Genomic DNA, 15,473 nt, shown 5'->3' on the forward strand with positions numbered 1-15,473 from the left:
ATTTCCTATTTCTCTTATTCATTCACTAATTAGTATTCTATGCAAAAAGAGCTGTCCCTTCCACCCCATTTATTTATTAGTTCAATTATTTATTTATATCAGTATGGACTCATGGATATTTATTTTATGAGTTATAATCTGATACTATCATTATTTACTTTGTTGCTTAAATTGAACCAGCTTTGGCCATTGGAAACCACGCCAAGCTGGTTCCTGTGTCCTGTGGATACATCCCCATTAATTTTTGATGACTTCTTTAGTTTCTGGCCACAAAATGGCTCAGGCTCATCTTGTATTTCTTGCATCTCATCTTTCGCATCAGACATTTCTTCGAAGAGCCCTGTTTTCTTTTGCTGAAGAATGACATCTAGAAACCAGGATCTGGGTGGTAGGTATGCTCACTGCTTCTAGGCCCTCTCAGCAGAGAGGGCTAAGAAGTATATGTAGGCATACTACCCATGTATATTTCTCTATCTGTCCATCAGTAAATATATTAAAAATCATGAATTCATACTGATACCTCTGGTCCTAATGCAACCACAGGGTGGTTTCTAGCTGCTCCCGTTCCTTATTTGTAGCCTCTTCTTATGAAGTGAGAAACCTGCACCTTCTGATGAGTTGATTTATAATCATCCCTAAAACATCACTTTGGAGTGAGTGGTCAAAATTAAGGCAAAAGAACAAAGAGAGACATAAAGGACAATCTTGTGGAAGTGTAAGTAATTATCTATCAAAAAGAAGACTGGTATTCATCACTAGCAGTCTCATTAGGAATTGGCTTGACAAAATTTTGTCTGGAGCACAGAGCTGAATGAGATTACCTTTCTCACTCTATAGCAGCTTTCATTTATGCAAAGATATTTGTAAGCATATGATAGAATCTTCTTCATAGATGTAACTAAATACTTATCGAATGTAAATCTTATTAGATATTTCTACTACACAATGTGCCCAAGATAGAAACCTTGCAGCTGAGACACACACTGGCCCAGCTCTAGCTGTATCCCAGCAATAGCATAATCTAATGACTGGTTTCCCAGGAGGTAGACTAGGAAGGCTGGGAACTTGCCAAACTTTCTAGATTTTCATGTTTGATGCTCTCTGGAGTTTGATCTGGTTCACGGATGAACAGAAGACTCAGTGAAAACTGATGAGGTACAATAATATCTTGGGGCAAGTTGTTCCACTTGCTCCCTGGTTTTGAAGGTAAGAAAAAAAAGGTGCTGGCGCTGCTGGCAGCTTCTCTGAGGAGCTTGAGGCCGAAGCCGTGTTAACACAGAGGAAGGGCTCACAGATTCCGCCACTTCAGGACAGCACCGCTTCCAGACTGTTCACCCACATGAGGCTGCTTAAATTGGTTTAATTTGGACTTTCTGTCATTTATAACTTAAAGCATATCAACTGATGTGTGTTCTTTAAGTAAATTACCTGGGGTAATTCTCAGTTTCTGTTCTTCCCCAGCACATCCAATCTTGTATTTCAGTGAACTTCTATAGTCTCATGACTTTAAGGATAATTTCTTAGGACAGTATACATAACCACATCTAATTTCTTAAAGAAGTGCTACTCCATGCTTCTGTCTGTAAGGAATTTGGATGTCCTTGATAACCTCTGAACTGATATTTCTGCATGCATGTATTCATCATTCAACCAACATTTACTGGTTATCTACCACATTCTGAGTATATAAAGATAAAGTGAGCAATCTGCAATTTTCTTTCACAACACATTTATCTGTTTCCTTAGCCATCTGCTAGCCTCAAATTCTGATACCTCATTAAGAACTAGAGGGGAAAAAAAAGCCAGCAACCTTTACAATATTCACTCTGTGAAGCAAGTGAACTGCTGAAAAACATGAAAACTTGCCTCTTATCAGACAAACCTGTTCCTTTTTTGCTTCTTTGTGTTTATGTGCTGTCAATTCTTTCACTCTCATCAACTATTTGAGTACCTATGTGTGTCAGCTGCTGTTCATTTTCTTTTCTTTTCTTTTCCCCAACAGCTCATCCCTCACTCTATTCTTACTTTCTTTACTGCTTTTACAGGTTGCACTTGCCTATACCTCAGATCTACCAGCATTGATCATGGGCTTGTTTAAACACAAAGGTGGCGCCGACGTTGACACTGGGGACACAGGAGCAGCACTGCCCAGAGACACTGAGAGAACGCATGACAGAAGGATACGCGTGTACCCGCCCTGTCTCTTTCATCCCTTTCTTTTCTTCTGTGCCATGCCCCTACAAGGAAGTTAGGTGCAGTTCACTTTTAAGCTTACACACTGATCTAGCTCATCCCCATTTGCCTACTGCCCCCACACTTCCTACACATACCAGCCTGCTGTGGCCTGACTCCTTAATGAGGGGATCCAGTTATGGCACCACAGAAAGGTTTACCCACAAGTACCGGTTTTAACTTTAAAATAGTCTCAGTTTCCTTTTGAACACTTTTCTGCTACATTTTTAAAAAGCTACAACAAAATAATAGAAAAATTTGTTAGTTCAAGTAGTTTTAATCTTTGCGTAAATGAACAGTAATAAGAGATTATGGTGATCAGTAACAAGAGACTTAATAATAAAGAGTGGTGACGAATTTCACAAAGGGACATTTGTAAACAGTAAACCAAACTGCACACTTCTACCACAAAATATGAAAATTATCCTGGGACTCAAGAAAGAGTTATTAATTCTCCTTTCCCCTTTCTTTCACTCTGTCAGAAGGCGGCCTATGGGGACACCATCTCCTCCTTTTTGTTTTTTTCATCAGGAAACATACTAAATATCTTCATTTGGATAAAATGAACCTTATTTTATATATCACCACCTACATAAACCCAGAACCACAGATAATACTCAGAGTTCATGTGAGCTGAATATTAATACATTCAAAGTCTGGTATAAATAACAACAGAAAATGAATTAAGGCATGAGTTATTCTTCTTCCTAATGGATGAATGTATTGCTGGACAAATTGACAGCAAATAAAAATTATAAAAGAGCACTGGGACATTGGAATAGGCTGAATGATTCTGTCTCAGTTTCTGTTCTCTCAGTTCTGATCTCTCAGATCAAACTCAGTTTTATGTCTCTCCCTCTGTGTGTGTGTATGTACTGCAAATAGGACAAAATGTTTACATTTGTCCTAGCTGGTCAGATATGTTGACCTTTATACTTTCTGTACTTTTAATTTTTTCCTCTAAATTTCCAAAAATAAGAGAAAAAATTAAGGAAATATGTTGAGTAAGACTTAAAATGATCCCTTCAACTTTTAAAACATGAATATTATTAAAGTTATTTACTCAATCACTAGTAAGGTCATTTTTTAAAACTTTTAATTTTGTTATAATTTTGGGCTTTCAGCAAAGTTGCTATCCTTCGACCAGCTTCCTTTAATGTTAATAACTTAATAAACTATAGTATAATTCTTAAAAGCCAAAAAAATTAACATTGATATAATCCTACTTATAGACCTTATTTGATTTCACTACTTTTTCCCTCATGTTCTCATGTTTCCTATTCCAGGATCCAACCTAGAACCCCACACCGCATGCAGCAGTGTGATCAGGTCATTCTGACCCAGCATATGACCTCTTCTACCTCCTTCTATTCAACAGAATATTTTGCAGCCTGATTTTTCCATTGGCCTCTTTTAACAATCTGTGTTTATATTTTTAATTTCTGCTCTAGCAAACTAATGGCAGATATTTAATTAAATTAAATGAGGTGTAGCAACATTGAGAAGTAATGTCAGAAACAACTTGTGTCATAAACAGAAATAGTCTTGCTTTGTTTGCATACTGACATACTTTTCATTGAGTGTAAAAATCTAGTTCAAGGAAAAAATAGTTTCATGTCCTTTAAAATACTCCCTCATAAGACTAATAAATGCAAAACACTTGTTTTGCAGGATATTTACAAAATGTTGCCAGCCCTACATCTTCAGTCTCTACTAGACCCTTAGGAAGGCTCCTATTTGCTACATGCTGACTGCACAAAATGCGATCTAATGAAGCTTCTGTATGTCATTAGAAAGGGTACTCAATGATGACATGTGCTAGGAAAGCATATCCAGGTATTTTTTCTACACAGCTGGGAATAATCTAAAGCTACTAGTAAATCACCAAGCATGTGTTAAATATAGCTACAAGTCAATTTGCATAGTAGGGAAGCATCAGGATGTCTCAAAAAGTGAAGGAGAAAACAGTATTTGTAAGTATGAGCCACAAAGATGACCATAAGTGACCAGAAAAAAATTTTTTTAAGTATGCTCCATAAAGAGATGACCAGAAATCTTTCCATTTCTAGTTCCTTCAACTAATTGTGTTGAAATACTTAAAAATGGCACTTGGGCATTTCAACCATGAAAAAAAAAATTTTCTCCCCATTCATCAGATTCTATTTAATTACATTCTATTTTGTAATAAGCCTATACATTTGTGCCTATTAATATAGTAGACTAAAATACAGGATAAGATTAATGTATGGTACAAAACATCACAAATGTAAGGAACTCCATGAACAGCAACAGTTAAGCTCAAAGGGATGCCGATGCTCCCCAACAAATGTACTGAAAAGTCTAGCTGCCAAAATGAGGCCTCAATTGGGTGGTCACCATGCTAGCGTGCATCCCTTCTCCACAGCACCTGCTGACTGCTCACCCGTGGGACTTCCAGTCCCCAGGAACTCTCACCCAGTCCTTCTTTGGAGTGAAGCTGCAACCCCTGCACTAACCTAAACCTCTTCTTTTGGACATAATAAGATGACAAGCAGCAGGAACAGGATGTTTTTTTTTAACTTTCACAAAAAGGGAGAAGTACTCATGAAAGATGAAACTGTCTACTGAGTTGGCTATTTATACTTGGCCCTTGTCTGGGAAAGGTATTTTTTTGAGAAACATTTTAAAGCTCTTGGATCCTAGAAAAACTAAACTAAAAATACCAAAGGGTGCTAGAAGATATGCTTTGCCTCTTTCCTCCCCTCCAGTCTGCCACCAGGCCCACTGTTTTTACAGTTGTATCACTTTACTAGAAAAATAAAACTTGATTGGCTCATGTGGCTATGTTTAAAAAAAAAGCGGACTGGAGATCTGACTATGCATATTAGAAAAGTGTATGACAACCTTCTTACAGAGGAAAAAACAACAATAAATACATACTTCAAAAGTTTCTTCGATGAATCAGCTCCTGCTGGTGAATCAGTTTTTTTAAAAAGGAAGTCACATGGATGGAAGAACTGGTAAAAACTTACACAAAGAATGTTGAAACCAAATGAGCTCCTAAATAACTAACTACAATGGCTTAGAAATTGGTCTTGATCTATATAATCCTGTTTTTTTCTTTTTTTAAAGAGTGGCACAATAGACCAGAAGTCAGGAGACATGTGTTACAGTCTCCACTATATCAGAATATCCCTGGGCAAAACCCTTAATCTGTCTACCCTCAACTTAACTTAATGAGGGAGTTCGGACAAGCTCAGAAGGCCTCAACCAAGTGTTCTTTGACACTGAGGGAGTCCCACATAGTAATGGTGCTCCATGAGGCATTTTCAGCATTTCAAGGAGCCTCAAAGAAATCATGAATTAGTCTGAGATACGGCTGCAGAGGAATACTAAAGTTTTTATTTTCAGTTACAGTCATATTAGCTCTCTAATCCTAAATGCAGTCCATTTGCAATTATGAGTTCATGAGAGAAAAGGATAAAAAGGGTTCTTGCTAAAGAAAAAGATAACCTTTAATAATTTTCAGTTCTAAAATTTAATGACCTATGATGTCAGCATTCATGTAGTGTGACTGAGTTAGGAAAGGGAGGGGTGGAGGAGGAAGATACAAAAAAGACCAATATTTATTGAGGAGCTTAATAAATTTGTGCTAAGGAATGTGTGGGGTACTCTGTGTACATTATCTCACCCAATCCTCTCAAGAGCCCTGTGTATAAGGTAATTTTGAGTTCATTTTGCAAATGAGCTGTGTTATAACTTTTACCACAATCAACTCCCGTAAGTAGCAGGGCTGGGATTCAGCACCATGTTGCCTTATAAAAACTACTGCTATTAGTTAGCTCTTAGTAGTTCCATTTTTCCAGTTGGTAACAGGGTTGTGAATAAATGCTCTTCCCTGTCTCCAGCTGTCTAGCATGGCCTCAGTATGTTATGCCAACATAGCCTACAGGTCCAGGGCCCCAGCCAGGGAGCAAAAGAACATCTTAGATGTGTTTTCAGTCACTCATCCCTGACAGGGCTGCTTTGCCAGAAACTTCCCTCACTAACAGCCTACTGGCTTCCATGGATGAGGGGCGATTTGCTATGACCACAGGCCAAACCAAAAGAGATCACAAATTCAGTAGTGTGGGACAGAGGTTTACTTCTAACCTTCTCTTTTCACAGTCTCAGTGCTCAGTGCTGGGGCTACAGTTCTAGTCCATATCACCTAATACTAACCTCTACAGTGCTATCACAGGATGCAGAGAGAAAGTTATTAAGAAAAAGATCTCCAGTATTTAATTACTAGGACTGGAAACTTTTTGACTTCAATAGTATTTTGCATACTAAAATAACTTTATGTTAACTGATAGCATTTTTATTGTCTCAAAGGCCCTTTTTTCTCCCATCCAAGGAACAGTTTTAACAAGTGTATATGGGAAATTTTTATCAGTTGTCCTCCCTCCTCCTCCAAATATATTTAAACCTAGAGAAATGGTTATTTACCATACGTTTGTTAAAACTAGGAGAAACAAAAAGCATTGATTTTTTTTTCCCCTATAGTACATAAGACACACAAAGTTCAGGGCAGTGGAACACAATTCTAAAATATATAATCTAAGGTCAACAGTTTTCCAGGAGTCTAGATTAAGTTTGGAATTTGTTAACTAAAGATGACAGGGAGAAATGGATTAATTTAACTAGCTACAAGATTTGAACGTGGAAATACGTGGAAGAGTATAATTAACTGTACTGGATTTCTCATTAGAGGGGAGCAGAGTCTTATGACGACTTCACATTCCCCAAGAGAACCATATTACACAATTAATAATTCTTTTGTTGAAAAAAAAAAGCTTCCATTATTGCATGTGGACGCATGTGGGCTGTGTAAAAATATAAAAGACATGTAGCACACGGTAAACAGAAAGTAATGATCTTAAACAGGCCAAATCCTTGAACTCGTCATTAATAAATGTCTCTCTTGCGTTCAGCTACCCGGGCTGCTGGGAGCCTGTTTTCTTCAAGTACTTCAAACACTGAAATCCAGGAACATTTATTATTTTAATCCATTACAGGCAGTGCTTGATTTAACTTTATTGGTTGTGGTGGTGGTAGTGGTTATAAGTGGGGGTATAGCAATGTTCTTTTACACATCATTTCAAAAGGGCTTAATTATATTTTATAGTTTGGGCCAGGAATTCTGCTTGTTTTTTGTCTAACAAAGTTCAAATGGAGTTCAGGTCGGTGATGAATCAGAAGGAAAACTCAGAGATAGTTATCTCTCTGCGATGAGCTCATCTCCCTCTACGAAAGGCTGAGCAGGTACATCGTGTTCACTGCACCACAGCACATGAGATGCTCTGACAGCCTAATCTGGTTGCTTATTAGATGATTTTTACTTTTCATGCAGCCTGGAAATTAACACATCAAAAATTCAACCTGTTACCTTCTTAATTTCTGAAGTTATTATCCTATGTATTTTGCAGGCTTCCCACTGCAATCCAAAACAACTACAGTAACCACACAGCAGTAAAACAAAACTTACATGAAAAATAATCATATAATAGAGGTTTAAAAAGTGCACAAGCCTTTTATCACAGAAAAATTTAAATATCCTAAACAAAAGGTGTAAAAGACTGCATTAACATAATTTGGTTAAACAAAAGGGTAAGTAGCTATATAAACATGCCTGAACAGTGTATACCTACTAGTGGTTTTATTAAACATCAAACATTCTTAATTTTTTACTTCTCTCTTTGAGGGCATGAAAAAAGATCATTTCTAAGATAGTAGCATTAATATTGCTTATTGTCCAAAATTCTATCTAAACATGTATTATGACAACAAATAGAGCAAGGAGAATAAAATGTCTGTTGGGATTTCTTCTCCACTGCATTCATTTCTAAGAAGTCAAGGAAATTACTCCCCAAGAAAATAACCTACACATTTATGGTTCTTATTTCTTATGATATTAGAGAAAAAAATGAGACATTATTTTGAAAAAAAGTTATGAGAATTTTAATTTTTCTATTTTCCATTCAATTTTTAGAACTTCCTATTCTACATATTTTGAATGTCTCAACAGTCCACCAGTATGTACCAAAAAAATTACTATTGAAAAATATGAACAGTAATCTACAGGTAATTTAAGAGTAAAAATAGAGGGACATGCCATGCTGGTTCATCAGTAGCAACTTTGAACCTTGTTATAAAGTAATAGGAGGAATCTGAACAGGATTAAAAGTAGTACTCAAATTTGGGGATGAGGGGTGTCATGTTTCACGAACTGTAGGCCATCTGTTCTGCCTGCCTGCATTTTACTTCTGCAGAACTATAAACGCACCTCTACCTCAGGGACTATAGAAAGGCATTAGGATTCTTCTGCTTTTCATTATCACAAGATTCAGTAACTTATTTCATTGTCAAGATAATCCCCTTTTACTCTTTCTTTTGCGCTTGAGAAGTATGCCAAAATGACAAATAAAATCCCAGATGTTACAGACCCAATGAGGTCTCCACCTTTCCTTGAGTGTTGGGTTTAAGCTACTTGGGACACAGTGTCAAAAATGACAGGACCCTAATACCTACACCCAATATTCATTAAAATTTATTTGTGATTTGTATACTTCCACTTCAATCCTCAGGGGCTGCTTAAACGTTAAGTTTGTCTTTTGGCTTTAACTGTCAAAGAATTAATTCATTTCCCATTGTTCAAGCGTTGGAAAGAGATGCTACTTCTTTTTAAAAGTAACAAAAGTCTTTGGGGTACTGTAAATGGCTTGTTACTGCAACATATCAGTTTAGGTAGTCACATCTAATTTAGAGTTTCAGTTCCCCTTGGGCTTACTTGCACTTCTGCAGCACCCAACGGCTATGATGATGCTTTAAGAGATTTCCCTCACGAGATCAGTTAACTATGGAATGAAAAGCTGAAACTCCGCTTCATATCAATTAATGGCCTAGTTTTACTTTTTAATACAAGAAAAGGAACTCTAGGTTCTTTACATTTTATTAGTCCTGAATTTGGTGAACCTGAGAAGAGGCACTTGTACATGTGAAAAATACTGTGGTTATGTTTCTACTTTTGTTTATACACAAAGATAAGTACATCTGGGTAACAGAGGCTGCAGTAGTGAAAGTTATTTAAACCACAGCTCTTTGACTAGGAGAGTTCAACTCATCGCTTCTCTACATGGGTGAAAAGTTCCCTAAGACCCTATGGAAAGGTGATTCTTGCAATGTTTTCCTAATTCTGACTAAAATGCCAGCCAAGATGGCCTCACTTAGGCTCTTTCTGCGAAGCTTTGTGTCATCTCGCTTGTTCATCTATTTCCCTTTTCCTACCTACATGGAGGCTGCCAATCTAAGGGCCCCTGAGGAAGAACAAGGCAGCCTGAAGTACAGCTATTTCACAGCTTGAACTGTGTACCCTCCTTTACTGTAATCTAAGGAGCCCCGCCCTAATAGAGCCATAATTTACTTTGACAAGGGGAGCTAAAGTCTGCAGCTCACTCCCCACCCTGCCTGTGGAAAGTGCTACACTGCTAGTTCAGAATTTATAGCTACATACTTATGGTTTCTCCAAAACAACATATTTCAAACAGCAAAAAAGACTGTGTTGTGAGTGTATGTGGGGGAAAGTGGGTTGCTTTTAAAAAGAACATACTGTAGAATGGGATGGATTTAATGGACAGCAAAAGAAGTATTATCTGCCTTAAGATGTTTCAGAAAATAAGATGTAATTTCTAAATGAGATTTTGTTACTTTTTTGCAATATTATATACCAACTTCAATAATACAAGTATTACATCTACTAAAATCAGAACTTCAAAGGCCATTTTACCAAAGACATATGGGAGAACCTAAGTATTCTAGCAGAAATACTAGTTAGGTTATTATAAGTCACTGTTGCACTAGCATCGGCAGAGTGGAATTTAAAAAAAATCAAGTCCCTTGAAACTTGTAGTTCAGGGTCACAGAATAGTACAGGAGGCTAAGAAGAACTTGTAGGGTTTTTTTAAAGTGGAAAATATTTAACCATTTCATTTTGTTAAAAATGATGAAAACAATTCAGTGAATAATCTCTACATATTTTGTTGTAAAAAACAGTAAATGACTATGAAAACATTTCAGATTTATATGTATTGGCAATATCTTGGGAAGAAAATGAACTTTCCCCTTTCGCTCTTTTTTTATTCTTTTTTTCCCATACAATTCCTATAAGCTAATGACAGTTCAGAGGAAAAAAAATATCATTAGGTGAACTCAATTATTTTTTTAATTATTATTATCTCGGAAGTGAGGAAACATGCCTACCACACATCCCCAATAGTGTTTCTCAAAATATTACTTAGAACATAAGATTCCTCTGGCATTTCAGCTCCTAAATTAAAACTCATCTGGAAAGGACCATTTTACCCTGTTTATATAACATTGTCACATAAAGAGTGTTAAAAAAATATTTCGCTAAAAATAGCTTGCGTAAGTTAGGGATTAGAGTAGTTTCTGCTGCTATAATTGTTCCTTTGTAGTTTTTTCCATGATGTTTTTGCACAGTGTTTTTGACTGTGTTTATTAAAGTCAGCACATCAAAAAGGATCAAAGAGAAAGTGAGTGAGAACCAAAGAAACCCCAAGCATGTTGTCTCATTGGGGAGTTATGCAGATTTGCATAAACAAGTGCAAATTGTTGAGGTTTTAATGAAAATTTTCTACAATTATTTTATCTTAAGTCATTCTATATACAATAACATCTGTAGAGCAGATGGCTATACTGTACCAAGGCAAGGCTCCTTTTTCTTTCTATGCTTAATAGTACATCTGAGATGACTACTTTTGTCACTGTGCTCAATTTGGTTCAGCAAATAATTTGAAAAGTGCAGCTGCTGCAGATGGTCGCAATAGTTATATAAACTGTAAAATCAAAGACACAGTTAAGTATTTCTGTATTAGATTCAAACTATAAAAATCTGACATTAACTCCATTGAGCTCAAAGATGTACCATAAAAAACTTTGGTTGAATGCAGAACAATGTCACTTGAAAAATACGAAACAGAAATGTGACTACTGGTAGGAGGGCCCTTTTTTGGTGTGTGGGGGTACTTGTCTCCACTTACCAAAAATATACCTTGAATATATATTTGCATGTATTTCATCCAACTTGCAAAGCATGAATTTAAGATACTCAACTATATAATTTTCAAAGCTTAAATTATATATTTTTAAAAAGTTTTGCTGAGCTAAAACTCAACTTTTGAAAGGTATGTAATAATCTCTCAATTATAATTTCTTAGAAATCAGCTTTCAGCAATAACTAGAACTTAATACAACCTTATTTCACTTAATTATAATTTATTATTATTTTGCTAACTTGGTTATCTATTTTGCTAACTTGGTTATCTTCTTACACTGTTTGAATATGACACTAATTAAGCAGAAATGTAAAGAAAACAGATGTGTTTGTTAAATTGTTCCCATTAAATAGCTAACTTCAATTTGATTTGATATGTTGATGCAAATACCTACTTTAGAACATTTGTGGGACACTACACGTTAAAGTTGTATAAAGTATGTCTTAGTTGAAGTTATAGTTTCTATTTTTGTCTTTAACTAGATTTAAGAGCATAATTTTAAAAGGAATAAAGGTGTGTAGTTTTCCTAGTATGAAGGGGAAAAAGCAAGTTACAGAATGAGTTTACTATCTTGTATAACTCAGTGAGGGGCTTTCCTAGAGATGTTTACCAAGGATAGACACCATTAAGTGGGAAAAACAAAAATAGCCAATGAATAAAACAGAAATGAAGATGAATAAACAAAAGGATGTAGAATTGACTATGGTACATTTAAATTCTTTCACTCTGAGTTATAACCTTTCCCTGTTATGATTAAGGTATGACTGGAAAAGCATGGGAACAGACCCAGTGTTGTCTGGGTTGCAATTTATTTGGGGATAAATCAGACATTGGAGCCTCCAGTGTTTCATAGTCTTTCATGTCCCATCGACCTTACATTTTTCATTTCTAACATTTAGGATAGTTAACAAAAAAAAATACAGTGCTTTTAGCTTAGCTGGCTTGGTCACAAATATTTCTGATGAGAAAGAAATAAACCATCTATTTTTTGGCCTAAAATTCATACTTCTCAACTGTAAACTTTTTATTTCTCTCAAACAAAAGTGCCCAAACCGGCTACATGGAACTAGGTTACAGTTAGTCTCCAGCAGCCACTTAATTACTCTTCAGTAAGCAACTAAGTTGCATATAGTTGCAAGATTTACTTCATTCCTGGTTCTGCCCTTCTAGGCCCAACTCTTTCCTGAGAATTAAGTTGGAAAAAATGTTTCCCTTTTGCTACTTCTACTTGCAAAGTAAAATTTCTGGCCTTGTGCCTGAACTTTCACAGCAGTGCCACCTGTGATTGAAAACTGCCCTTTCCCACCTGTATGTTGTCTTTTCTCTTTCCCTTCTCACATTCCTTCTACTTACCCTACCCTTCTGGATTCAAAGTGAAAAGCACATAATTCAGTCACAGTAACAAAGGAGGGAAATGCAGACAGCACTGCCCATTCATTTCTCACCTGCCCACCCATCAGTGACACTCAGTTTGCAGAGCCCCTGCCCCTCTTTGCTAGGCTAGGCACAGAAGCACAGCCAGTCCTTGCCGCATGTTGCTGGCGTTGCCAACGGCACTGTCCTTGCAAGTTCAACCCCAGCTTCTGTTATACTCTGTGTAGCATACCTGTCACCAGAGCAATTTTTCTTTTTTATAGAAATTGTTATCAGTGACAGAATGTAATGCATCAGAATTGCCCGTCGGACTTGAAACAGATTTTTGGGCCTCATGCTTAGAGTTTCTGATTCAAAAGGTCAGAGAATGAGAATTTGCATTTCTAATAAGTTTGGGGTTGGGGTGGGGGGGGGTAGGGAATGATGCTGTTGGTTCTGAGATCGCACTTGGAGAACCACCACTTGAATTGTTCACAAAACTTGACACCATTGTTCCGCTACAGCTATTTTATGTACAAAGAAATTCAGGAAGTTTTACAGACATTTGTAGGAACATGTCTAAAGAGGTGGAGAGGAACAGTTTCATTCAGGGCCTTAAAATACTTAGGTTCAAAAGATTGTTATAAAATTATCCCTTAAATAAGGTCATAAGTCAGAAATGTCTTTATCTCTAATGATTCTTAAAACTTTTAACCTCATTTTTCTTCAAATTCATACATTTTTAGGTGTTAACAAGTGATACTGTCATGTCCCTCCCTCTCCACCTTTTCTGTGACTTACCAGGTACTTTTTGTGCTGCTTTGACATTCAGGCTCCCCCTGAAGGCTGATAAAGATGCTAACAGGCATGGTTTGTTAGGATGGGGGACAGTTTCCATGGAGACCACAATTTGAGTAGTATGGACAGAAATTTTTTGAAAGCAGGAAATAGTTCTCCACAAGTTTTCTTGAAATGGAATCTTTTGTGTTCCATCACCACGAACTTTAGGTTTAGACAACTTTCCACGGTAACATTTAGAGTCTGCAAGCTCATCTTTATTCAGCATGGTGTCCAACAAGGCTGATGTCTCTTTGCTGTGTACATTTTTTATCTTCTTTAAAAAATGGTTTATCTGGTCCAGTTTGGTAAAACTCAGGTTTGCTTTCAAAGGCTTTGCTATGTCCAAGTTGATGTCTGCTACAGAATTGAAAAGATAAGAAAATTATTGAAGCTCTCTTATTGAATATAAACCTTTACTTCCCTGTTAAGTTCCTATTTAAGTTTCTAAACATCCATATTGTGGACTCATTAGGGTGCCAGATGTTATAATTCTTTTACTCAGCACCTAACTGTTCTTTCCATGTAGTTGCTTGAAGAAACTTTGCCTGGACTACTTACACGCCTGTATTGCTGTTTCAACCCAAGTGACTGACTGTTCTTGACAGATTGAAGGCCGTGTATGGACATCGACTTCTCCCCTCCCACTCTGAGGCAAAATTAAGCAGCCTTTCTAGTTTGTTACTTGGCCTGGCATTCTCTCCTCCAAGGTAAAAGGAACCCCCTCTAGTATCCCCACAATGTTTGACATAAATGCTAGTATTAATGAATATTTAACTGATTAACTGAAGCCACTTCCTCTACCATTCTTTGAGCATGTACATGCAGAAAATGTTTCTTTCCCCTTTGTGACCTGCTGCAAACAAGAGTTTCTACATCTTTTCCTATAATTGGTATTGATATAATTTCAAATACCTCATTCAGTGTAACATAGGTACACTGAGATGTCTTAAAACCTATAGTCCATTTTGTATGTACTATATACCAGATATTGTCCTTATTTGCCACTTAGCTATCTGACATTAAAACTTAGCCTTATTATTTGTTTTTGTCTTCTCACTTCTATTTTTATCATCAGTAAGAAACAGATGACTCTAAGTATAGTGAAGGCAGAGCCTGTCACACCTGGTAGTGGGCACAGTGTCTCATGTGTGCATGTGTCCAATAAATGTTTGAGCTCAGATGAACCTAACAAGTGTTCCTTTCCTTGGAGCCTGAGGATGTAATACAAGACACAAAACCAGATGAAGCTAGGAGTAACAAAGGTAGTAAGCAGGTAAAGTTAATATTCTATTAGGTGAAATAGGCAAAGAGGATAAAGAGGCACAAACTTCAAATTATAAAATAAATTAGTCACAGGGATTGAAGTACAGCATAGGGAATATAGCTAATAATAGTCATAGTTTGTATGGTGACAGATGTTAACTATGCTTATCATGGTGAACATTTAGTAACATACACAATTGTCAAATCTCTATGTTGTTTATCCAGAACCAATATAATATTGTATATCAACTATACTTGAATAAAATTTTCCTTAATAAAGCTACTATTCTACATCTTTCTTTGTATGGAGGGCCTCTTCCTACCTTCTGCAATGTCAGCACCGTAGGGGTGGCTCCTGGCTCCCTAGGCTCCCTATTAAGTATGCCTTCCCTTCTGTTTCTTTAATCAGGTCTAGCAAAATTCTGAGAGTTCTACTTCTAGCTAGTTGTTTGCTGCAAGGAGTCAGCCATTTGAGTCACCCTTCTGCAGTACTAAAATGTTCCCAACTCCCATGTTTTTTTTTTTTAACTGGATAAAACACCCTAACTTAAAGGAATTATTTTTTAACATCTTATTGATATATCAACTCACATACCATATAACTTACCTATTTAAAGTACATCATTCAATGGCTTTTAGCATACTCACAAGATTGTGCAATCATTACCACTACTACTAGAACATTATCACCAC

At 36.6% G+C, this 15,473-nt stretch overlaps 1 protein-coding gene across 4 annotated transcripts in view; it reads right to left on the bottom strand.

Annotated features, from left to right (window-relative positions):
• VPS13B (vacuolar protein sorting 13 homolog B) overlaps positions 1-15,473 on the bottom strand; it is an 876,251-nt gene that overhangs the window by 142,051 nt on the left and 718,727 nt on the right. For 3 of the 4 annotated variants that reach the window (XM_036876002.2, XM_036875982.2, XM_036876012.2), the window contains exon 36: positions 13,479-13,874. In XM_036876002.2, the coding sequence (XP_036731897.2) occupies positions 13,479-13,874 (396 nt within the window). The remainder of the gene's footprint in view (positions 1-13,478; positions 13,875-15,473) is intronic. The other variant, XM_057497864.1, reaches the window with a different exon arrangement.

This window comes from Manis pentadactyla, chromosome 3, assembly GCF_030020395.1.
Source record: "Manis pentadactyla isolate mManPen7 chromosome 3, mManPen7.hap1, whole genome shotgun sequence".
Classification (NCBI taxonomy): Eukaryota; Metazoa; Chordata; class Mammalia; order Pholidota; family Manidae; genus Manis; species Manis pentadactyla.